The sequence below is a fragment of the Clarias gariepinus genome, chromosome 5 (genome assembly GCF_024256425.1).
Source record: "Clarias gariepinus isolate MV-2021 ecotype Netherlands chromosome 5, CGAR_prim_01v2, whole genome shotgun sequence".
NCBI lineage: Eukaryota > Metazoa > Chordata > Actinopteri > Siluriformes > Clariidae > Clarias > Clarias gariepinus.
The window spans coordinates 5,518,788-5,543,294 of NC_071104.1; the positions used below are offsets into that span (position 1 = coordinate 5,518,788).

Consider the following 24,507-nt stretch of genomic DNA (forward strand, 5'->3'; position numbering starts at 1 on the left):
GTTTCTGTCCTAACAGCTCAGCGAAGTAAATGCCTTTGCTATCACATAAAAACAATATAATTTTTTTATATAAAAGCCATCATTCCCTGCCAACGCCAGATGTTTTTGTCATGTCCAAGCCACCCCAAGGGCCATTTGGAAAAGAAATACACGAGATAAAAACCTACAGCCTGATGCACAAATAGTTAGTATACAACGACAAATTGGTTGGTTAATTTTATTTTCATTTTATGTGCTTATTAAACACAGTCAACTGAGTAAAACAAAAAACAGGACAATCACATACACGGAACAGGTAAAGGAGAACTGGAAGTAAAGGTTTTGATAAGGTATTTGAGTGCTCTGGGAGCGCTGGCCAATTACATTAAATATTAGATCCTATGCAGCACTGAACACATTCGTGACACGTGCATGGTTCGTTTCCTCAAATGTGCACTCACATTATGAACTTTATGCATTAAGTGAAATATGCACAGCAGAGGCTCCCTCAAACATCAAAGCATTGGAGAAACTGTCTAGAGATTCTTTCATGACATGTGGAGAAGAAAGGAAATGTTTAAATTTTAAGGAATCCTTAAATTGATTCTTTATGCTAAATAATTCCATGCATCTGCTGGCAAAGAAAAAGTTAAACAACTGCAAAATCAAATCCAACTTCAAGAAACACATGCATAGCGTAGGATTAGCATCGGGGAGATTCCTGCATGTCACTATCAGTCCAAAACAGGAAGAACATACTTAAGACCTTTGAAATCACACAGTTTAGCAGAGAAGATGGAAAAGGGGTGGGAGTATTAAAGTGGGGCGGGGGGTTATGGGTAGGGGGGGGGGATCAGTTCTCAAGGAAAGCCACGTAGTCAGTGAGTCTGGCCAGCTGCTGCTCGTTTGGAACCAAAGAGACAGGGGGTGGATCTGCAGAGAAAGAACAGCAAAGAAGAAAGCATGAGTCTGACACGGGACTATAAATTTCATAAAATTTCCCCGTTCTTTAACGAGTCCAACTGCAAATACACCTAATATGAACATAGCGTGGCTAAACACATACTGTATAGCCGCACTGTGTGTAAAATAAAGCGTAGTTGTGTGTGCACGAAACAACAGAGCACAAATTAAAAAGTTAACCAGAGGCCAGAGAATAGGGGGGAATGGTGTGTGAGCAATAATTTATGTGGTTACCATGGAGAAGAGACAGTTTGTTTTTCTACATAAGAGGGGAGTATAACTGGAACATTACAGACTGATGATTCAGACCTACACGAGCGACAAAAAAAAGAAATGTCTTTCTTAAAGCAAAATGAAAGAGTGCCCCCACCTGGTTTTTGTGGTAATATCATCCGGGCGTTGGGATCCGCCTGCCAGCCGTGACTGATAACACCTTCAACAAAAAGAAGGAAAACCGCATTTATTTCTAACCTTACAGCAAATTGTACAATTAAAAAAAAAGTGAAACTACAACTCGACAGGGGATTGAAAGTACAAAGAAGTTAACAGACAGAAAAAAAAGTCAGGTGTTGATGAGCTTTACTGTATTACAGTTAACCTCAGTTAACCTGGTCAGTTATTAAATAATAATAAAGAGTTTAGAGATTTTTCTTGTCATTTCAGTACTTAAGTACATACACATACCGGAGCAAAATTATGTACTCTAGGTCAGACACAGTAATGCCAAAAAACCCTGTACTCTGGCTGTAGAATTAGTTTTTTTCAGAAAGGACAAATACTTTTTCAACACAATCTCTTTGCTTTTTCAAACACTTTACACTTTGTCCATCTGTCAGCAAGCTTTCATAATACCTCATTGAAAATGTTTTAGGCTGGGCTGTGCCTTTAGGAAGGCGTTTCACCTTCCTTAGAGTATCGCTTTAAATTTAATTTGCAGATAACCAAAGATTTATGTTTATGCTCCTCCCTGAGTTGTTTGTGGGCACCAGGTACACCCTTAGACCTCAAAAAAGTGAATCACTGCAGGCTGCTCTTCTTTCGTGCCAATCACAAATGGGACATCCAGTTTGCTCGGACAGCTGGTGCAAATGAACTGATATAACATGCTTACACCCGCACTACAGTGACTGGGGAGACAGTAACTTTGAACGGAAAGCGCTGATAAGACCATATGGCCAACAGAAGTTTAATTATAACCAGAGTACGGATAATTTTTTAATCACCATCATTTTATATATATATATATATATATATATATATATATATATATATATATATATATATAAATAATAAAATATATAAAATAATTAAATGTTTAAAAAATCTCAGTCAGAGACTGCTATTGCAACATGCCCTGCAATAAGCAGCAATAGGAGACAGCAGAATGGTTTGTTGATGCAGAGTATAATAACACACAGTGGTGTTCTACAAGCGCAGAAGCTGTTCTTCCACCTGGTGGTGCTAGCTCACATGCTGCTTAACCTGCTGCCAAAGTGAAGGGGCCAAACAGTCTGCACTTCTCAGTGCATGAGGCCTCGCTCTTTCCCCTGCTGTTGTATATGTCCTCACAGGTGGGTAAGCTGCTGCCAGGGATCTGACTTCCTTTCTGAAGGCAAACAGCTTCTGTACTACACTGTGATGTGGGAATTCTCTTCACCTCACACCTATGGAGGCGAGGATGAAGGGGCTCAGACTAGCCCTCCTTACCTCCTCACGAAATACAAATGCAGATTAGGCCTTCTTAATAAGGCAGGCCATGTAGTATCTCCAAATAAAGTTGTTCACAATATGTGCTCCCCTAGACATTTAAAGCAGGAGACCACCTCAATGTCCGCTCTGTCAATGAAACAGAAGTGCCAGAAAGTGCACAATTAACATACTACTTTTCTTGACACTGATGGTGAAGCTCAAGTTGGTCCTCTTTGCACCAAGCCACCAGTTTCAACCTATATGCTGACTCATCTTTATAAGTAACAAGTCCTACCATTCTCTTTTTTTCAAAATTTTACTATGTGTTTATTTGAATAGTGAGATTTGCAGTCAGTGGTGAACACATGCGAGGGCTCAGGACACATCTCTGGGAAGCTGGTGTTGAGGATGTCAGTAGTAGAGCTAAGAAGTCCAAAATCCAGTTCGGATAGTTTTACTCACCATTGTTTGGGGGAGGATGGCGTTAAAAACTGCAGTTTTTTGAACAGCAGTCTTCTTAGGGTGAATGAGAGCCAGGGGCATTACAGAGGATATGGCATCAGCAGTAGAGAAATTCTTTCTATATGCCTATTGATAAGAGTCCAGTTGTTCAATGGTCTTTATTTTCTCAATTACCTCTCAAGGTACTTCATGATTATAGACAAGAGAGCCACTGGGCGGGAGTCATTCAGACATGACACTATTACCCCATTTCCACCAAGGCAGTTCTGGAGCTAGTTTGGTGCTGTGCCCAATTTTAAACCAGTCCTTTGTTTTTAGACAGCCAAAGTACCACTGGTTTCATGGCGGCATTGACACTTTGCTGGGCTAGAAAAAAAAAAAACACTTATGTCAGGGGCTGGAGGTGGAGTTATCATGACAAACTAAAAGTTTATTAACCGCCATCTTTAGGTGTTTAATTCCTTAATACGAGCGTACAAGCTGTTCAAGGCATCAGGTATTGACGGGTCTGTGGAACATTCTACGTCTTTGTTGTTATGGTCTATAATCCTGAGGTCACTGGTGGGAAAATTAATCTGTATTTTGAGAACGGAGTTGTTTTCAGGCCTGTTTATTCTCACCACCAGGTTTCTGCTTGCTGAGTGCTGCTGCGTCCCCAGAACTGAATGCAGAGAACCAATCTGTCGGTGATAAGCAGAACTCTGTATTCAACCAGGGTTTCTGGTCGGGAAGTATGACAAAAGTTCTTGTGACAATAACATCCTCAGTACCCTTGTTAATGTACGCAGTGGCTAATAGAGCATACTCCTCGAGACCATTAAGCTTACAACCGGTGCTCCTTCTTTGAATAAATGTCATTCGGCACAATCAAAACAGCCTTGACGTACAGAGTCGGAATCAGCAGGCTACACAGTGATAGCTTTTTACCAGTGCGAATATATTGGACAAAAAAAAGAGTGATGGTATAGCTAACCTGCTGGTGTTAGATTGTCGATTAGCCAGCAAGCCTACGCGCTTCACCATTTTCTGCTTCCTTGCACACCACCTCCTCTAAGCCAGCTGCAGTCTACCCAGAGCTACTCTAAGCTTTATTGGGAGTTGGGTAGCACCGGGTTGTTGTTAATGTCTAGATGTTAATGTACTTTAACGGCCTTGTTACACCAACACCACAACCCACCGCATAATAATCTGCCAATTTCCTCCCACTGGGTTTACCACTGGGAACTAGAGCTACAGTTGCACTCCTGCATGCCACCATCTTAGGTCTGAGCCAATATAAATATTAAAGAATACAAAGCTTATTAACCTTAGTTTGTGGATTTGTATCTGGGTTTTGTTGTCTTAGTTTATAAGGTGTAATAATGACAAGATAATGTATGTTTACTTTTACTAACTATGTTATGTGGTTGATTTAAAATGAATATGTCGCTATAGCGCAAATTCCAACTGATTTCGATGGATTTGTTCAGTGCAGACCCATCAGTCACTGAAATCCAACCAAGAAATATACTATTGTAAATCGAGATTGTCTATTGGTTCTTCTTTACCGACAGCTGCTAAAAAGAGCTTTCCAAATACCTTTATATTTTCAAATACCTTTATATACCAATATACAAGTTCACCTAAAAATCTGGACTCATATGGTTATTGATTATATGAAGTCTTATGATTTTTTTAATCAATTATTTCTCAGACTTTTGAAACTGACAAAAAATACGGAAGAGGACCAGCTCTAACACCAATTTGACTTTTCCCCATTAAGCTCATCTGAAGTCAGAAGTGTACCGCAGTATGTTCAGCATTCTTGTATTTAGTGTACACACAAGTCCCATGAAGCAAGAGAACATCGGTTTGACCATTTTCTCCAAGTTATAACATGCTGTGGGATACAGACATCTGCGTTTTCCTGTATGTTTTGTTTCCCCAAAAAAATGAATTCAAAAAAAGATATTTTAGAGTACAACACTAAGCAAATGGGGAAAAAAACAGAGAAGACTGAATATTTCTGAATTCTATTTTCAATGTTCTACTTTATGTCTAACTTTTCATGGGTTCCACCAACAGTCAGAAGTCATAGTACCACTCTCCCAATGGGACAATTGATCTTCACATTTTGTAATTTGTCACCACTGTCATGCAAGAATCAGAAACACATGGCTCTTGATCACTGTTAGTGGTTAAATAGTCCCACAATGTCTCAGGCAAGAACACATGGAGCCATGAGAAATGACTGTGCCATTGAAACAGTCTGGGAATGGCTTGTAAATGACATACTTGAAAAAAGAGGTTTGAATATTTAATTGTTTAAACATTTTAATATTTCCATATTCTGTTATTAGTGAATAAAACACTTGTAGCTTCTAAATGAACCTGCTATTTAATTTTAAATTGTATCTTACCCTTTACAGCTTCTTCTACAGAATATCCAACGAAGGAGGCAAAGTCCTCTGCACTGATTGAGGTGTACGCTTGGGCTACAAGGCCATATGCCCTCCTGCGGGTGGACTCTGGTCAGAATAAAATACAAAACCAAATGAGTATCATGGTCAAAATTCATGTGCAAGGTGGGAATCTGTTTGTAGGTGATCCGAACCACAGTTATGAACCAGTAGAGTGAATACTCTGTCCAGTCGAGGCTACTTGTGCTTTATATACTCCGAAATTAAAACAGTACTGTTACTCTCCGTTAATTTACAACATTTTGTAAAAGCCTAGAAAGGACAGAAAAATAAGTGCTACATTTCAAGCTAATTAGGCAATTATAGGGGAAGAACCTTTATGAGGTACTTTTCTTCAGCAGGTTCATCTCTCTCCTTGTTGGTTCATGTTACATAGCTCACTCTTCCTCCTTCCAATTCTTCCAGTACTATTCTCTAAACTAGGCTTTGTTTATATGCTCGTTTGCTTCATATTTGGATTTATAGAACAGTGAAAATACTGATCTCGTTTGATTTTTTTTAAACCCAAATACCTGGGAATTATTTTAGCATAAGTCACTCTAAACATAACTCAAAGAATCTGTTTGCTTGATGTCCCTCTTTAACCCCTAGTATGAGTGACTGAGGACAGAAATAGGAGCCCAGCTCCTACACCACTTGTCCTGCACTCACATACTATTGCAAAGCCTCCTAAAAATAGGCCATGCTGTCTTTCATACGCAAAGCATGCTCCAACACACAGCAAATTTTAAAGACAAAGAAACATGCTAAATTGTTTTTTATATCTATACACTTCTAGAACATAAAAATGCGCCTAGTTTACAATTTAAAGCTTTATTAAGCATTTCATTGTAATGCAGTATAATCATTCACAGTCTTTACAAGAATAGACTCATACAATCTTGTACACAATGACATACAATCTTATTTTACATTTTTATGTTCTGTATTAATTTCATGTTCAAGTAAATAAACAGTATGAATATGTTTTCTATTCAGTTCTGAATACAGAGTGTATACAGAATGCATTAGTCACAGAAAGACAAATACATAAACTATCATTATAAAAGTATAAAACGACACCAAATTAATTTTATTTGTCCCAAAGTATTGCTTGTAGTTTTCAGTGTTTCATACAGCTTAGCCGCTCACTCTAAAAACCATCTGTGTGTTAACACACAGTTAACACACATTATTTAGCTTCTCACACATTATTTAGTCCTTCACTTCTTCTTCATAAACACTAACTGGTCCACCCCCATGTTCATTCCTCTTCTTCTTCCTCTGCATCTTCATATTCCTCATCATCGTCTCCCCCAAAGTCCATCTTTGACAATAATATCTCAATTTCGTCGGTGAAAAGAGTAAAATGGTCCATTCTCTCAAAACCAGGTTCAGGTCTTTCCTCTGCCATGGAACTCTTGGCTGCCTCCTTTGTCTGTGCAATGAGACTCTTGGAGGACTGTAGGAACTCTGCAGCGCTGCTTTTTTCCAGGGCCTGAACTGCTGTATCAGTGAGTTCTGTACCTGCTTGGAGGCGGTCTCCATAACGTCTAGCTAGCTTTCGTAGGGCTGCCACCTTCTCGTCCTGCTCTTTGCTAATACGCTCCAATAAGGCATTCTTTCGTTCCTCTAGAGCTATATACAGAGCATCAAATCGCTCTGCTAGCTTTTGCTTAGCATGTTGGGAGTTGTCCTGAACAGCTTTGCAAGCTTCCTCCATCTGGTTTAGCAAGGCCTGTAGCCGCCCATTGCCTGCAACCAGAGCATCAATGGCGTTGCTCATCTCCCCCTTTTGGGCCTGGTAAACGCTAGCAAGGGGGGAAACTTCACAGTCCTTGTGCTGTCCAAAGACTTTACACATTGAGCAAGTGGGAACCTGGTGGGTGACACAGTAGATGTTGATCTTTTCATCCTCGTGCTCCTCACAAAGCGGTTCGGTGGAGGCTTTAGGTTTTACAGGTGCTGCTGCAGTTCCACTACCTTCTTGCTGTTGTTTGTAAAGATCAATAATGTTCTCTACTAGAAGATTCCTTTGAAGCCCATGTACACCATGACGATCAAGAACCACCTCGAAACGACATGTTGGACACCTGAACACCCCGCCTGAAAATCTGTAGGGGTTTCGAGAGTCATAAAGCTCACTAGCGCATCCACGGCACAGGTTATGTTGACAAGGCAAGATCACTACGGGCTTGGTGAACATATCAAGGCAGATCGGACAACTAAGTTGTTTTTCCAGACTCTCCATTGAGCCAGGTGACCCCATCAGTAAGCCAGTCCTCTGGATATCCATTTTAGTTACCGCTGGTGTCTACTGCTGGCTGCAATGCCTGTCGTAATAATAGCAACACAGTACATGCATGTCCTATCAGCTGTCAGTCCTGCGGAAGCACAGCTGCCAAAGGTTTTATACCATCCTCTTGTCACTAGTGACACTCAAACCCACCAACCTATCAGGGCACATGGCTCGTTCTTAAGGCTCTTTTTGGAGAAGCAACACCCCAACCCCCCGTCAGCCTTCATACATCACATGGAGTCCAGGGCACAGCTCTTCGGCCTTTCCAGTGACAAATTCCATACGATTAAATTCTTGCAAAGTGATAAACAAGGCCCATCTGTTAAGTCACGGACCCAAGTCTGTCACATGGTTATTATATTACTTCTTAAAAAATACCTTTTAAATGTTTATTCCTGTTTAAATGAACTTTGTAGTACTGTAGCATTGTCCTATTTAAAGATAAGCCACAGTTTCTATAAAAAAAAAAATTAAAAAGCAGTTTTTTGTTTTGTTTTACAGTATAGCATGCTTTTTGACAGTACAGCAGTGGAATAGGTGTCAAGTAGATAGTTTTATCTAACTTTTCATGATAAAGAAAACCGGTATAGATTGTAACAATCTATCTAACAAGAAAAGTCTTGATAAACTAGCATGTTATTTTCACATGTCGTCAAACGGTTTGTTCATCCAACAAATTGAGTATTAGTCAAAAGTTTTGATGTCTAGATATACACAGGAAACACTGGTACATGAGCAAAGGACTATTTATAACTTCTCGCCTGGTCTGGGTGAATCATGTGCATGCACATGGGGATCAAGTGTGTGTAAGTGATTACTCCACTTAGCTCAGAAATAAGTTTCAGAGAAATGTTTTGCTCTTCTACCAAAATGTATAACATTTCTCCTCTTTAAACACATGCTGAGTGCATTCTTAAGTGTTTATTTTACTGACTTTACCAGGAAACATAGTCTGGCTGAAAGCCTACGTGCATTCTAATCGAACCAAGAAACTGCAGGATTAAATCTTGAAATGAGAATTAAAATGTCACAATGCTGCACAAGGGTCTCGAGAAAAATAATGTTTGGTTGTGAAATAACTGAAAATCTGAAAAAATGCAGAAGAACTGAAGGGTTTTAAATGGTTTCAGAAATTCAGCACACGCTTGTCATGACTAATGGATAACAGATATCCGTATAAAAAAAAAACTCAAAGTTCAGCAAAATCACAACTAAAAATCTAAAACAAATCCAAAGAAGCTGTACAGCAAATGCCCCGAAGCCATGAGGCGGGGTAACAACGCCATCTGCTGCTGTCCACTGATCTGCTCAGGAGAGTTCGAGTAACATGTCTCAGACATTCCCCCCAAGACTTCTGTACACACAATCAGGCTTATCTCTCAGAAAACACTTTGGTTTATTTTCAGCCTTTGTGATTGCTGAATAATGGACTAGAAATCATCAAGAGGAAGCAGGAAACTGAACATGAAGGGCACATTTAGACTTCTGAGCTCATCTGATAAGCTTTGATGAGCCATAAAACAAAGTGCTGATTATAATAGAGGGTAATGACATGATGCATCATTACTGTGACACAGAGCTGGATTTTTTTTATTTTTTTTTTTTATTGCCGTACACGACCCATTTGGGTCTGGGCACAAACCTAGAGTTCACCTGACTTGTACATCCAGGCTGAAATATGCTATTGTGCTAGCATGAACAGACAGCGAGGAACGGAAGAGACATTCTCAGAGAAAGTCCTCTTTTTATTCAATATAAGCAGAGCATCTCTGTGACCCTGTAACCATGACGTGGTTATTGGTAACAAATGAGCTGGGATTTTAGAAACTGCAGATCTCTTGGGATTTTTACACTCAACAGTTTAAAAATAAATAAATAAATAAAAATAAGCACTACAATGCTCGCCTCTTGAATCGTCCCATCAGCCATACGCCATTTTGTTGGCATTTATTTCTCTTATATGGTATGAATCTGTGTTTCTGTCTTATCCTGTTTAATAAAATATTGTTGATTGTTCATTAGAGATAGAGATTTATATAAACATTTACATTTGGAGGACACCCTTATCCAGAGCGACTCACATTTTCTCATTTTTTACATCTGAGCAAATGAGGTTTAAGGTTCTCGCTCAAGGGCCCAACAGTGGCAACTTGGTGGTGCTAGGATTTAAACCCATGACCTTCTGATTAGCAGTCTAATGCCTGAACCACTAAGTTACCCCTGATTTCCCTGCTTATAAGGCTGCTATCTGACCATGCCCAGTGGTAGGGTTGTTCTAAAATATACTGAATAGTGAATATATTATAGTGCCTGGCCAAAAAATGGGATTTTACTTGACTGCAGTTACTGTATCTTTGATTATGGCATTAAATGTGGTGTCCAGTTTAAGTATGAAAATGTTTCCTTATACTGCTAGAGCCAATCTTTCACACTCTGAGTATGCCCGTGCCATCTGAAAAGAAAAACTTTATAGGAGCGACATAGATGTTTATCACATCCTGGTGATTTAGTACATTTTATGCCATCAGCTGAATTTATTTTATTGCCACATAACGTTTCTGAGCCTAGACTGGTCATAAAAGGGAAGTGGCACTGCCAATCGCAAAGTTCCAGCTACTTTCAGAAGTTACAAATAAAGGAATTAGGCACCAGAAGGAAGCGGCATTAATTAATGTATATAGGAAACCTGGAAAGGACAAAGCATTTATTATTATTATTATCATTATATGAACTTAATAAGAGACACTGGGAGTTCCAGTTATTTAGGAAACTGGAACATACAACCTCAGAGTGATCCTTTCACTTTGGGACATTGCCAAAGCTATTATAATTAAATTTGTAACAGGGTCATTGCAGAAAACACTGAGTAACTAAAAGATTTAGAATCTAAACACAGACAGAATAATGACCCACAGGTTTTTGCCAGGGTAAAGAACATCAGAGAAAAAAAATTTATGATCAACGAATTAATTGGAAACTGAAATTCGCTAAACAAAGATCAGATCAGATCGGTCCTAGAGCCAAGAAACTAGTGCCTCAAACAATAAAAAAAACACCAGGAAGAAACATCGACAAAATTAACACATCCGAAAACCAAGATAATAAGTCACAAATTAAAAAGACACAACAGATGTTTGAAGGGTACTTCAAAGATTTATTCTCTGACTGGAAAAGAGCAGAAGATAGGGGATTAAAAGGACTGGCTGTCTTACAGACAAACGTATAATAATGGATAGTGAGTACTGTACGTTATTGATCCTGTATTACAGAATAATACAAGTGCCCTTATTACTACTCTAGACTCTGAAAAGTCTTTTGACTCTGTTTGATGTGAAACCTTTATTTAGTTGTAAAGGTTTTGTCCAGAGGCAGGTAGAGTCTTTAAAGCAGTACACTTTTTGCCTACTGCAGGAATAAAGATAAGTGTTTATGTAGTATTTATGTCCATAAGGGGCTTTTGATAAGGTTCCCCTCCCCTTTTAGAGCCACTGGCACAGTTTGTTAAAGCTGACATATAAATAGCACTTCAATAGCAGGAGCAGTGTTTACTGTCCGATTTATTTCAAGCAACTATAAATCATATACTGTAGGTCTTGAAGCATTAAAAAGTACTTAAATTGAATTTAATAAACCCTAAGAAGTTGCTTCGATGTTCTTCTTGTTCTTCATTCGGCTGCCACCGGGGTCGCCACAGTGGACTATTTGTCTCCATATAACTCCATATACCACGTCTTCCTTCATCACTCCAACCTCCTGCACGTCCTCCATCACCACATCCATAAACCTACATTTCAGGATCCACATGCAGCCCTCCTCGTTTAATCAGGTTTTGGATTCGACACTACACTGGCTTGTGCAACCTACATAACTAACTTCCTCGTGATGCCACCTATTTTGTGAAGTGCACAAGTCCCTCTTGGAGCAAACCCCGACCCCCAACAACAGGATGCTGTCCCCCCTGTGCTTCACAGCGCCCTGTGCCTCCCCTTTTTCCTCCAGACATATCGATGGCCAGACTGTTTAGTTTTTGTTTTATCAGACCAGAGGAAATTTCTCCAAAAATGACGATTTGCAGCTGCAAACTGTTGTCTGGCTTATTTCTATCAGTTTTGGAGCAGCGGCGTCTTCCTCGCTGAGCTGTGTTTCAGGTTAACTCACTATCGGCCTCTTTTGCCTGAGGATGTAGATACTTTTGTATCCGTTTCGCCCAGTGTCTTAACAAACTCCTTTGTTGTTGTTCTGGGATTGATTTGTACTTTTTCTACCAAAATACACATCTCTTTCCTGAGTGGTGTGATGGCTACATGGTCCCGTAGTGTTTATACTTCTGTAGAAGTGTTTGTACAGATTAACGTGGTACCTCCAGGCATTTGGAAAATGTTTCCACAGATGAATCAGACTTTCTGAGTTCTTTATTTACTCATGATATCAAACAAAGAGGCATTAATATGTCTGGCACAATGACTAATAGGTACAACAGAACATTATGTATCACTTGAAGGCAGTTCTTAAAGTACATCTACCCTAGGGTTACCTCCGAATGACTCGAATGGTGTCAGTTCTCAAAATCAGAAGCTTCTAAAGCATCATTTTCTGGAATGAAAGGCACATTTATCAGTGTGTATGTATACTGTAGTTCTGACCCACTGGAATTGTGATACAGTGACTTAAAACTAATCTATCCATAAACAATTTTAGAAAAACTTCAAATTTAACATTTCTGACTTTTCTGCTCTGAATAAGGGAGTCTGACGTGTTGTAAACACCACCCTGTTCATTACATCATAATAATCGTTGCTGTTAAATAATTGTGTGCAGATTTAATGAACTGTGAGCTTGTGACCTCAGGAAACTTGGCATACACATGTCCACATGCCCAGTATTTCATACTGGAGGATCTACATAAATAAAATAAATGTTTTGTCCGTACATTGGTCAGAACTTGCTTTTTCCATGATATCTTAATGTTTCATACATTGAAGGACCAGAAACTGAACTGAAAATTGAAATCTAAATGTTAAGTAAAAGTGAAGTTATAAGCAATTATGTGCCAGATAAAGTTACAGCATTTAGCACGTTTGTTTAATTCAGTGGCTCAGGGTGGCTGTACACGTCACTACAGAGCCAATTAACACAGTAGTTAACGTGTGGACAAGTATATGCGGAAAATACAGAAACGACTGTAATGTACCTGCAACCCGCCACGATCCCCTAGAAGCAGAAAGAAAAGCGCAACACAGCATGGCTTAAAAAAAGGAACATCTACTATGAAAACTGAACCTTCAGAGATGTATGAACAGAGGGACAGACGTTTTTGTCGCATATGTTTTCATATGAAACCATGGCGATAATAAAAAGCACTTCGGCTGAAATAACAGCGCTGAAGTGGTATAAGTGAATTTTAACACACTGAAGTGGTTTTAAGACAAAACTTCATCTTTATCCTTTTATCTACTTTTTCCATTTCTCATCTGTGATTCACTCTCCGATTACCGAACAGGGAGTGTATTTGTCTGAGCACCAAAGAAGGACAACTTAGTGTAAACAAGGCGTAAGATACTCAACCTTACAGAATGGGATTTCTTTGTATTGATAAAATGGACAGAGAGTTCTGCTGTACAGAGACACACAGACAGACATGTACGTGGGCTTCAACCTCAAATAATAATAATAATAATAATAATAATAATAATAATAATAATAATAATGATAATATCACTGATTTACATTAAAAGATCAGTAGATATAACCTTTTAACTCGTTCTACAAACTCTTTAGCCGCCAATGATGCGTACTAACACTAACATATTAATATATCCATTCACCCTTAAAGGATCTCTAGTAAATCGTGTATTTCTATATAAATTATGTTGTCTTTACAGACCTTTATATTCCCCTGATGCTCTGTTTCTGTGCAAAAGTAAATTTTGGTTGGTTTAAACAAATCACTAAGACACCTATAGATGTAAGATTTATATTAGCATTTGGTGTAATACTGTCACATATTGATAAAGTACCTCTTAGAGACTCCATGACCGGAAGAATTGGTTCAGACCACTGATGGGCAGCGATCGCACTGTAGACGCCTGGGAAGTCTCTCTGCCAGATACACTGACCTACCGCCCAAATGGCTGCCAGCTCCGGGTTTGCCTGTCCAAAGACATTTTATTAGATTTCTAAAATATTCTTATTTAACAACGTATTATATTTATATCAAGACCAGATAACAATTTGTTAATCTGATTCAAATTTATTACACTATTGCTCAAGCTTTTGAAATTCAAAGCTTTGGCAGAAGACGTGGAAACGCCTAAGTGCCCAATAGTCAGGTTTGTTTGTTAGTCTGTTTGTCAGTCACCAGATTTTTTTAATTAAGATTAAAATTTTTATGGCACTGAATAAGAAAACTAAAATATGTCAGGCACAATGACTAATAGGTACAACAGAACATCGTATAACTGACTCTGATCACATGTAGTTCTGGGTCATAAACTGAACTTCATTTGTCTTCCAACAGTTATGAGAACAAGATGATCAACATTAAATAATTGTCACATCACATTCTGTTCTGCAATGATGTTCCTATTTTCTATTACAAATCCAGCAGACTGTCATTTTTACAGATGTAAACCCGGCACTATGACAGGAGCCGAGTAAGTCGGAGTCTGTACGTCTAAATTACTGCTTTATACTGGAGAGGAAAGTTCACAAGTAAGGCATACATGCAGTAACAAATAACTAATATAGCATAAATTATTTTAGTCTTAAACACTGTTTAAATGATTTGTACTCCCCCGATTCAATTAATAACCAATGAGACCAACACTGAGGGGAAAAAAAACAAGCTCATGCTTTCATTACCCCGTCACACTGAGCCACGTCCCCACTACGTCCTCAAAAGTTTGTGTGAACACAGTAAGAAGGAACACAGCCGGAAAGGACATAGTATCGTATTTGCCACTTCATAAATTTACTTTTTCTGTCCATATTCACTGTGTACTTGTATATGCAAAAAAATCTAATTCAGGAAGGGGCAAAAACGTTTTCTAAACAACATATTAGATAGTAAAGATACTGATAAAAAAACACTGCACTTGTTGCGGTAAGGCAGTGTGGTAAGCGCATGATGAGCGCCAGTGAGATCTGATCAGACATACAGTAGGTAGTCAACAGGAATCCCTATTACCTCCGCACTTACCCCCCGCGGCAAAACGACAGCGGGCAAAATAAATTAGTTATATTTCAAAGGCATTCGTGAAATGACCGCCAGGTGGCGCAAAAAGTGAGATTTTCCTTCGTTGCAGTTTTGAAATATAATTATTAGAGCTTAAGACATAAAGTAATAACAAATGTTGTATAGAAGAAAAAATACAGTGATGGTAATTTCCACATCCGAGTACTTTATATAACAAATATGAAAAATCAGGACCAGGACTATTGACATTTAATGTACAATAATGAGTGTTAAAAAAAAAAAAACATTGGTTAAATGACACGTTCACTAGCTGACAATTTTATTTGTACAAAGTATGAACTGTTATATAACCTATGTGTTTGTTTCTGTAAACACATTGTTGAGTTAAAATTCTGGGTTATTTCGGGTACTTTAAACACATTGTTGGCGGAAGGTGGAAAGTAACAAATTACAGTTACTTGGGTTGATTGATGGTTGGGGAGAACAAACGCGCTAAATTCAGAAGAACGATGAAGACGGACAAAACAGATGTCAGTGATGCAGACCCAGCAGAAAGTGAAATGCCATCAAACTCTTATGATCAAACCCCTGGTCACTGTAACGGCCAATACTATATTGTAGACCACAGTATGTATGTTGGCCTTTTAGGACTTGCCGCCCCTCCCCCCGTGTGTGTGCGCTGTGGAGGTGTGTGTGTGTGAGAAGAGGAGAACGGAGTAGGAGCTCAGTTGTGTTGCTCACCCCCGAAACACTCTGTTCTTTTACTTTATGTTTTGTATTATAATTTTGTGATGCTAAAAGAAGCCAATAAAGGTTTTGTGCTTGAACGTTATTCTCGGCTATGAGCTTTTTTTCCCCCCGGGTGTCCGGCACAGAGCGTCACACCATATTTAAGTGACCACTTTGATTTTAAACACAAGCTGTTCGACTCAACGCTGCCTTACCTAGAAAAGAACTTCCAAAAACTGCCGCTGGCTGTCATGTCCCTGTAGTGATTAAGACAGCGGAGATTGTGTATTTCTAACCTGCAATCTTTGGTATTAATATGGTTATAGTATAATATATCACAGCTGTGTGTTTGTCTTTTTGTCTTTGAACTACACAAAGAAGTTTATTGGTCCTCCCACCAATATTTTAAAACGTTTTATTGTTCTTGTTTTTTTTTTGTTTTTTTTTATTAAAATGAAATGTTAATGGTTACAATATTAAAATAAATAGTTTATTGGTTTAAATACTTAAAATAAATAGTTAAAATATTAAGATGGGGAATGTTTGATGTCATGTGAGAATTATAAGATTTGTATTTAAGATTTACAGCTGGCACGCAAAAAAAGATGCATGATTATTTTATAATTAAAATGCTTTATTAATTGCGGGCTATTGTCGTTTACTTATAATATTTGTTAATTTAATTTAAATTAGGTTTGGGTTTGGGATGTTATTCAAACCCGATCATGTGATCCTCCTCTTTAATTCCCTACGTGTTTTAATCATCGCTCAACCGCACGCATAAAGTTTTCCAGAGCGCACCAGCAGAAGTAGACTAATGATTATGAATGCGTCGGGAAAAACTATAAGGAGACTGAGTCTGACCATTTTAATAATTAATTGATAAATCAGTGATTTCTTTGGTGGCGGCTGTGATGAAGGTGATCATGTCACCTCATAAGTATATATTTTTTCATGTCTGTGAGGCGAGTATACATGGAGATTCTGTTCATTATATGACGCGCTCAAGTTGACAGAAAACAATACAGAATAGCGCACCCTGTTTACTTTTATTATTTAACAAAATCACGTTTTGTCGTAATTGTGAGTGCACTTATATAAATGTAGAGTCTTAATGGCTATGTAGCACATTAATTTGACCATAACTCACCTTTTTCTGATGCACACCCAGAGTTCTCTCGCTACACAAGTGTTACACATGATAAAATCTAAAGGCTCACTGTGTTAACATTTACTTTGCTTAAATAATGCAAATAAGAAACTCCTATATTTAATTTAAATTCTAATTTTGTACTGTAATTTTAGTACTTAGTTAATTCGTTTAATGTTTCAATTGTATTTTATCAGGTTTTGCTGACGGTGGTACAGCGCAACGGGGTGCTACTGGGATGTAAAAATGTATTTTGTTAAAATGTTTTCATTATTTATTAAGAAAATTATTATTCTTATAATAAAAATGCAAAAACACATCAACATTTGACACAATAGCACGTCCTGACAATGTTCGAATTTTATGGCCATTTAGTTAATTTATTTAAGTTAATAAATCTACTACAAATTTATAAAACACAAAGTATGTTGACACAAAACCCTACACACGTAGCTTTTTTACTTAAACATGATAAATGAACCGAGGCCTGAGGTGTCAGTCTATAGTTATATAGCGCCACTCAGCGGTAAAAGCCAGCAAATGCACAAATGCTGTCGCCGTGAGATGCGGCGGTAAAACTTGTTCCGACTGAGTACCTACTGTAGAAATAACTCGGTTCGATCTCACTGGAGGAATGAGAGGAAACTAGTGAAAACATGATTGATGAATTGGGAACCTAAAAGAGACGTGACTAGAAGATAGCAGAAATTGATAATTGCAAATTTATACACCACTGCTGCGTTCTTGGATATTTTTAGGACAGAATATTACCGTTTTGATTGCTTGTGGAATCCGCTTCCAAAGATACCTTGCATTGTTCCTGTGGAGTTGAGAAAATAATAATAATAATAATAGTATTAATAATAATAGCATTATTAATAATAATAATTAAGAAGTAGTAGTAGTAGTAGTTGTTGATGAAGGAGATGATGAACTCACATGTCGTTGTGCAGCAGGTAGAGCGCCAGTAACTGAGAATACACTTGTGGAGTTGCGATGCCACCCGGAGCCTGTAACAGTCACAGCAACACAAAGTCTGTTTAGATCAATTCAGTGAGAAAATGGCAGAAAATGTATATTTTATACAGCCTGATGCCGTATAAATGAATATAATTATCAATGTAATCAAAATAATATTAAAGCTTTTTTCTTATTTTAGATTTTGGTGTGGTTTTAGTGTTTATTTCTGTAAACTTGTTAATAATTAAAGTCAGACAAAACCAATTAACAGATGGGCAGGAGTGTAACGAATTCCTGTCTGTACAAAAAAAAAAAACCCTGTGCACTTGGAATATCATTAAAAGATCCAGACGTCGATCATACAGTGTACAGATACATGACACTTACACACAGCTCTTCGGTCTCACTCACACACACACAACACTGTCCACATGTTTCTACGCTACACAGTAAAGAGTCCACTTCAGCCGACTGTGTAGCTCTATCTTCTTCTAGAACAACAACGCCTTAGACGCTGCTACGAACCTCGCACTCAATGTTTCTTTATTACTGTTTTTTTTTTATATTCTGAAAATTCACTGAAATCAAAAAGCAGCATAAATCGTATCATTAATAAATATTCATGAAAGCACCTATTCTGAAAATGATTAACAGTAATAGTAAAGTATTAAGACAGTACAGTATATGCCAGGTATTATAGTTCTCTCTGTGAGGTTCTCTCCTCTCAGGCTGAAGAGTCGTGATATTATAATAGAATATTCTGGTTTAGTTGAGAGATTGATTAAATAACAGGCAGACACTTTTACTTTCTGAATCTCTCGACCTCTGTGCAAAACAGGCCCAACTTGAGCTTTCTCAAGTGGATTGTGAACTTCTGTGGCAGATTTCTGTAGAGGATCTTCAGGAAACGATCGAGCGAGTGACACCAGAGTGCTGCAAATGGGTTTTGTTTCAATATAGCTGGGTGTGACTTCTGCCTAAAATTATTAATATTATTCTAATGTCTGTAAGAGTCAAATCAGGTAACATGGTTAAGATTGCAGATATGTTTAACACGGTGTAATGGTTTCAGTACAGCCTTCTACAGCAGCAGAGCGTTCCCTCGGTCACTGCCAGGACACGAGTGTTTCTGTGTTCCTGTAGAACCTATTCTGCACTAAGGATGTCTGAAAATCTCACTGGGTTTTTAAAAATGTGATGACAGGACATGTTTATTATGACATAACGATCAGTACAGATGTTTAGTTTAAAGGAAAGACTGCACTGTCAGGAAGGATTTGTTGTAGAAAGGATACGGCTCATCTGGGCCAAGTGTGCCTGATTCATGAGCAGTTACTTCCTAAAGGTGTCATTATATTTCACTTCACCACTCACACCACTACACTCAGTCACTTCACCACTGAAACATCATATTTTCCACACTGCTGCTCAGGACTGTCTCTGGGGCAGAATGTTGATTTAGTGTCGTTACGGTTTGGTTTATTATACTGTAGTGTTTATCCTCACTCCTGTCAACTATACCAGAGTTGTAGCTCTTCACGTTACTCCTGTCTGTGCCGAGAGTCAGTCCTAACTCGGGGGATGTGAAACTTTTGGAATTTCATGGTTTTCTGCATTACTTTGCCATTAAATGTAATCAAGAGTATATATTATAGCACAACTATAATGTGCCTAAAATAATAACACCAAAAGATTCTGATCGTTCATGCCTTCATTAAACACATTCATTCAACATTCAAAATGTAAGTGCATAAAGTAAGTGATCCCTTGGAATTAAAAACTGGTAGACCCCCCCACCCCCCCTTCATTGTGCTCTTCGGCTCATTTTGACTGGGTGTCCACTTTTTGATAGAGTAGCCACTGGTGTTGGGGGATGTTACTTTTTAAAGGGGTCATACGGTCCTACATGCATTTTTTCAAGCTGTTTGGACTGAACTGTGTGTTAGGAGAGTGTGTACACAACCACTCTACGATGATAAAGAGCCGCCCAGTGATTTTCTTTTCATTTATTAAAATAACATGCCCCTTCTGAAATCAGGCCAATCTCAAATGCCTGTCGATGTGACGCCACACTGACAGAGGCCGCTCCTACTACTAATTGATTGACACTGGTGTTTTAGCAAAGACCGAGTGAGAAGAAGCTGTCGGCCATTGTTTTTCAACGCTGGAGCAAAATGTCGCCTAAGCGAGTGTGGTGTACAGTTGTTGGGTGTAATAGTGAACACAGCAGTCGTCATTCACTACCGACATCTGAGCCGCTGAGGACGCAGTGGCTGAATTTAGTTTTTAAAGCTAACGTCCCCGCCGATCTACCGAAATGCGTTCATGTTTGCGCTAATAATTTTTCACCAGACTGCTTTATAAACGCGGGTCAATATAAAGCAGGTTTTACTAGGAAGCAGCTCCTAAAAAATGGATCTGTACCAACGCTTCGTGTTCCTGCTTCATCTTCACCAGGCTCGTGAGTATAATTCCTTTTTCTACGACTCTTTGCAGATCGCCTTTTCTAATAATCACGATAAATGCGGAGCGTAAGTTAACTTACACTCTAATAGAACATGGTTATGGCTTCTTCTCTGTGTACATCCGTCTCTATATGATCCCTAATCACCCGTTTATAATAAACAATGCATTAAGGTGATTGTCTAGTTGCAAACTGTGTACGTAGTCGGAAAACTATATTATGCTTACCTTTGTTACGTTAGATGGTTTACAACGATGTCTGTCGAAGATTAAGAAGTCATGTAAACACATCAGTAAACACATCGCGTCCGTATCTCTCTCAGTAATCTTAGGCAGCGTAACAGCCCGTTAATTCATGCCCATGCAGTAATGAAAAAGACAAATGGGTCGATGCATGTCCATTCTTTTAATTTCTGAGTTGTCAGGCGATATTACAAACTTACAAAGTAGGTTCCGTACTTAAGTCAAACCAATAACTACTTAAGAAAAAAGGCTGAGGCTCTATATTTCAGCGTTTTCGCACTTTGGACCGCACTGCGTTGTGGGCAATGTTTTGTGGTTAATGCAGTCCAAAGCAATGTCTGCACTGAACTACACTCCCGTGGCTATACCCCACGTGTTTTGTGAAGACACAGAGCTCAGCAGAGATCATAAGCATTTAAAGGAGCATGTACTGAAACAGGTTGCTGAGAACAGAGCTAGTTTTTACCGGTTAAAAGTAGTGTTTTTTTACACAACAATTGAGAATTTTTTATTAAAGTATATTACAAATTTTCATTAGGACCATAAAGATCATATTAACATTTAATGAAAAATGGGACTACTTTAAATGACCCCTTTAAAGTATCTAATTACAGTGGAACCTCGGATTGCGAGTGTTCCGCAAGACAAGCAAAGATTTTTTAATGAATTTTTACTTGAAAAACAAGCATTGTCTTGGTTTACGAGTACCGAGTATCATGTATCATGCATGTACTTCTTGTTTTTACACCGAGCGTCAAGTGATCACAACTGAGCCAACGGTTTTTCTCTCTCTTGCGCTGCAGAATTGTGGGTAATCGTCTCCCCTGCTGGGTCTTAGTGCACGTATTTCACTGATTTAATTAACATCTGTGCACGCGTGTACTGTTTACTATAACACTGTGACCATGTGTGTGTATGTGTGCGTGTGTGTGTGCGTGAAACATTTTTGCAAGCGCATGTGTACAGCACGCATGTTTTGTTTATTATAACACGTGTGTGCGCGCTATAAAGCAAAAGCAATTAGAGGGTAAAAATCAAATTTTTCTCTCCCTTTCCGTATCGCCTGTCGTGTTTCACTTTATCTTTAAAAAGAATCGCAACAGAGCAGAGTTTCTGCGTAAGGCAGAGTGTGTGTGTGGGAAGCCAAGAGGAGGAGGGGGTGGGAAGGGAGCTGTAAAGGCTAGAGAGTGAGTGAGTAAGTGAGTGTGTGTGTGTGTGTGTGTGTGTGTGTGTGTGTGTGCGCCTGCGTGCATAAACAGAAACACTTATCTGTCTGGATTTATTTTGACCTTAGAGTGCAGGTTAATTTTTTTTATTTTTACTTTATATTTTGTATTAATTATTTTTATGTATTTATTTTTGGGGGTTGTAAAACAAATAATTTGAGTTTCCATTATTTCTTATGGGAAAGTTTAATTTGGTTTACAAGTGTTTTGGAATACAAGCCACTTCTGGAACAAATTATGCTCGTAATCCAAGGTTCCACTGTACATTACAAAATTACTGTAATTAAAAAGTAATCAGTTACATTACAGCGTTACCTTCTGATAAAAAATTGCTAGTTCAAGCACTTTTCTATTGCAGAAAATGAAAACTCCTTGATGAAATTCATAAAATTCCAAAAGGTTCACAAACTTTTTCTTGCGTGTGTTTTACTTAGCCAGTTTAATAAGGGAATACTTTTTAATTTTACTTCACTCAAAATGACAGCAATGTACGTTTGTACATTTACTTAACGACGTTTATGTGGCGCTGTGTTACCTAATGACGGAGGTGTGAACTATTTGAAGCAGAAATTTCACAACCTGCTGATAATTATACATAATTGTGTGAGTTAGATTGCCTTTAAGTCACACCTAACAACGTAACAGGTGTTCATACTCAAGAGCAGACAAAAACAGACAAATGCTATGAAAGTGAGACTGTCGAGCATGTACTGCTCTCTATGCAGAAGAGACTAGATAGCCTTGGACAGGACTTATAACATCTAGGACAGGGGCTCAGTGGTTAAGGCCTTGGACTAGTGATCAGAAGCTCTAAGGTTTAAACCCCACCACCACCAAGTTGCCTCTATGGGGCCCTTAAGCAAGACCCTAAACCCTGAACTGATCAGATGTATAAACAGATAAAAATTGAAGTCGCTCGGCCATCTGCCAAATGCAGTGAATGTAGAAATGATGTCACACCAGAACTCCAAGAACTACAGAGAGTAGAGAGCAATGTGAAGTGTCTTTTAGAACTGGGAGTCACTGATCAGGAAAAGAAGCATTTAATAGTTTTTGAGAAAGACACAATTGGAAAGAAACCTGACATAGGTGGCGCTGATGCAACTTACATAACTCCAAGATGCTGAGTGGTACTGAGAGGAAATGTGTTGAGAAGAACGAGTGTGTGGAAGTGCAGGATAAAGGAGATTTAGAGTCCAAGATGCAGAACAAGTCAAGACAAGATAAGGAAAGATGCATTAGACGTTTTAAGGAAGGCTGGTCTTGATGAGGCTGAGAAAATGAGGAACTGTGAGATCTGCAGTGGACATTAACGTGACCTACTGAGTTCCAACCAACGTTAAACAACTAAGAAGAAGAAAGTGTTCGAAAGCAGGGTGCAGAACGCCACAAAAACAGAAGGCTCATGTGGGGAAGAAGAAATAGAGAGATTTTTACTCTGAAAAAGAATACTGTGCTCTGACACAAGCCCTGTATCTTCTGATCTTCTTCTCCATTCGCTCTGGTTAGGGCTCGATCTTGTCTTCATCTTACACTCTCTTCCACGTCTTCCCCTGTCCCTACACCCTCCTGCATGTCCTCCCTCATCACATCCTGAAACCTTCTCCTGTGGCCTGGCAGCTTCATCTTTAGCATTCTCCTCTCAATATGTCCCTCATCTGCACATGTCCAGACCATCTTTTTCCCTTACCTGCACTGTCGCTGTAGTATACTAATTCCTAATCCTGTTCATTTTTGTCCTGACTGAAATCAAATCGCAGTATCTTCAGCTCTGCCACCTCTGGCTCTGCTTCCTGACTTTTTGTCAGCGGTGACGTCTCCAAACAGGACATCATCACGGTCTCAGTACGTCCTGTAAACTTTTCCCTTCATTCTTGCCGAAACCTTTGTGTCACAGATCGCTCCTGCTGCTCCTCTCCACCTGTTCCACCCTTCCTGCACTCTCTTCTTCACTTCTCTTTCACACTCCCCATTGACTTGGATATTTACCCTCCTCTACCCTCCACACCTCTACTAAATGTGAAGATGAGCATTTCTGTACTTCTACTCGAGTACACAGGTTCATTGATGACTTTTGCTTTTCCTAGAGTGAGAAGTCTCTAGTTTTACTCAGGTACAGAAAGTGTGTGATTTATGCCTAGCTGTGCACCTCTGCACCTTCAGGTGACACAGAGAGAGAGAGAGAGAGAGAGAGAGAGAGAGAGATGTCTTCCTTGTATTTTCATCATTACAGAGTGAATCAGCTCAGAGCTCTAGACACACTTTACTCCCCTCCTGTCTCACTCAGTATGAATGTCCACACTACACCACCCCGCTATGCTCCTGTCTGCAGCTACTGTTTGTTTGCTAACTCTGTACCCGGGTGAGCTAACCGCTAAGCTAAGCTAATGGTCTCGCCGCTGCGGTTTACCTCCAGCTCCTGTGTCTCACACTGCTCCAGGAGCTTCTCATAATGTTCTCCCAACATCACCGCCACCGGCATCTTCACCTTCACACCGAAAACTCACTATAACCCTCCGGCTAACGGCTAGCGAGGGGCTAAATGCTAAATGATGGTGTTTTTCTTCTTCTTTGTTTTAAAAACACGAAAACTTCCGCGAACGTCGCCACCTAGCGGACAGCACCAGGGAGACAGTTACGTCTTATTATATATATATTTATTTATATTGTATAGAACAGTAAAGATATGGTGTAACAGTGACAGTATGAGT

The 24,507-nt window shown here is 38.9% G+C and overlaps 2 protein-coding genes across 2 annotated transcripts; both read right to left on the minus strand.

Annotated features, from left to right (window-relative positions):
- Positions 1–185: 185 nt before the first annotated feature.
- On the minus strand, positions 186–24,371 carry cops8 (COP9 signalosome subunit 8). The gene is made up of 7 exons (XM_053497276.1): positions 24,207–24,371; positions 17,844–17,914; positions 17,676–17,724; positions 13,848–13,980; positions 5,493–5,600; positions 1,313–1,375; positions 186–912 (listed from the first exon to the last, which is right to left on the minus strand). Exons 1-7 carry the CDS (start codon positions 24,276–24,278, stop codon positions 833–835), a joined length of 576 nt encoding a protein of 191 aa, XP_053353251.1. The 5' UTR covers positions 24,279–24,371; the 3' UTR covers positions 186–832.
- On the minus strand, positions 6,391–7,975 carry trim63b (tripartite motif containing 63b). The gene has a single exon (XM_053497275.1). It carries the CDS (start codon positions 7,825–7,827, stop codon positions 6,796–6,798), a length of 1,032 nt encoding a protein of 343 aa, XP_053353250.1. The 5' UTR covers positions 7,828–7,975; the 3' UTR covers positions 6,391–6,795.
- Positions 24,372–24,507: the final 136 nt, after the last annotated feature.

What these genes read in the sequence shown, in the direction of transcription:
- cops8 (XM_053497276.1), bottom strand. Translation starts at nt 24,278, where the DNA reads ATGCCGGTGGCGGTGATGTTGGGAGAACATTATGAGAAGCTCCTGGAG. An exon ending in GTGAGACACAGGAGCTGGAG is followed by an intron (nt 17,915 to 24,206) that starts GTAAACCGCAGC and finishes TGACTGTTACAG; the next exon opens with GCTCCGGGTGGCATCGCAAC. An exon ending in GATATTACCACAAAAACCAG is followed by an intron (nt 913 to 1,312) that starts GTGGGGGCACTC and finishes CTTTCTCTGCAG; the next exon opens with ATCCACCCCCTGTCTCTTTG.
- trim63b (XM_053497275.1), bottom strand. Translation starts at nt 7,827, where the DNA reads ATGGATATCCAGAGGACTGGCTTACTGATGGGGTCACCTGGCTCAATG.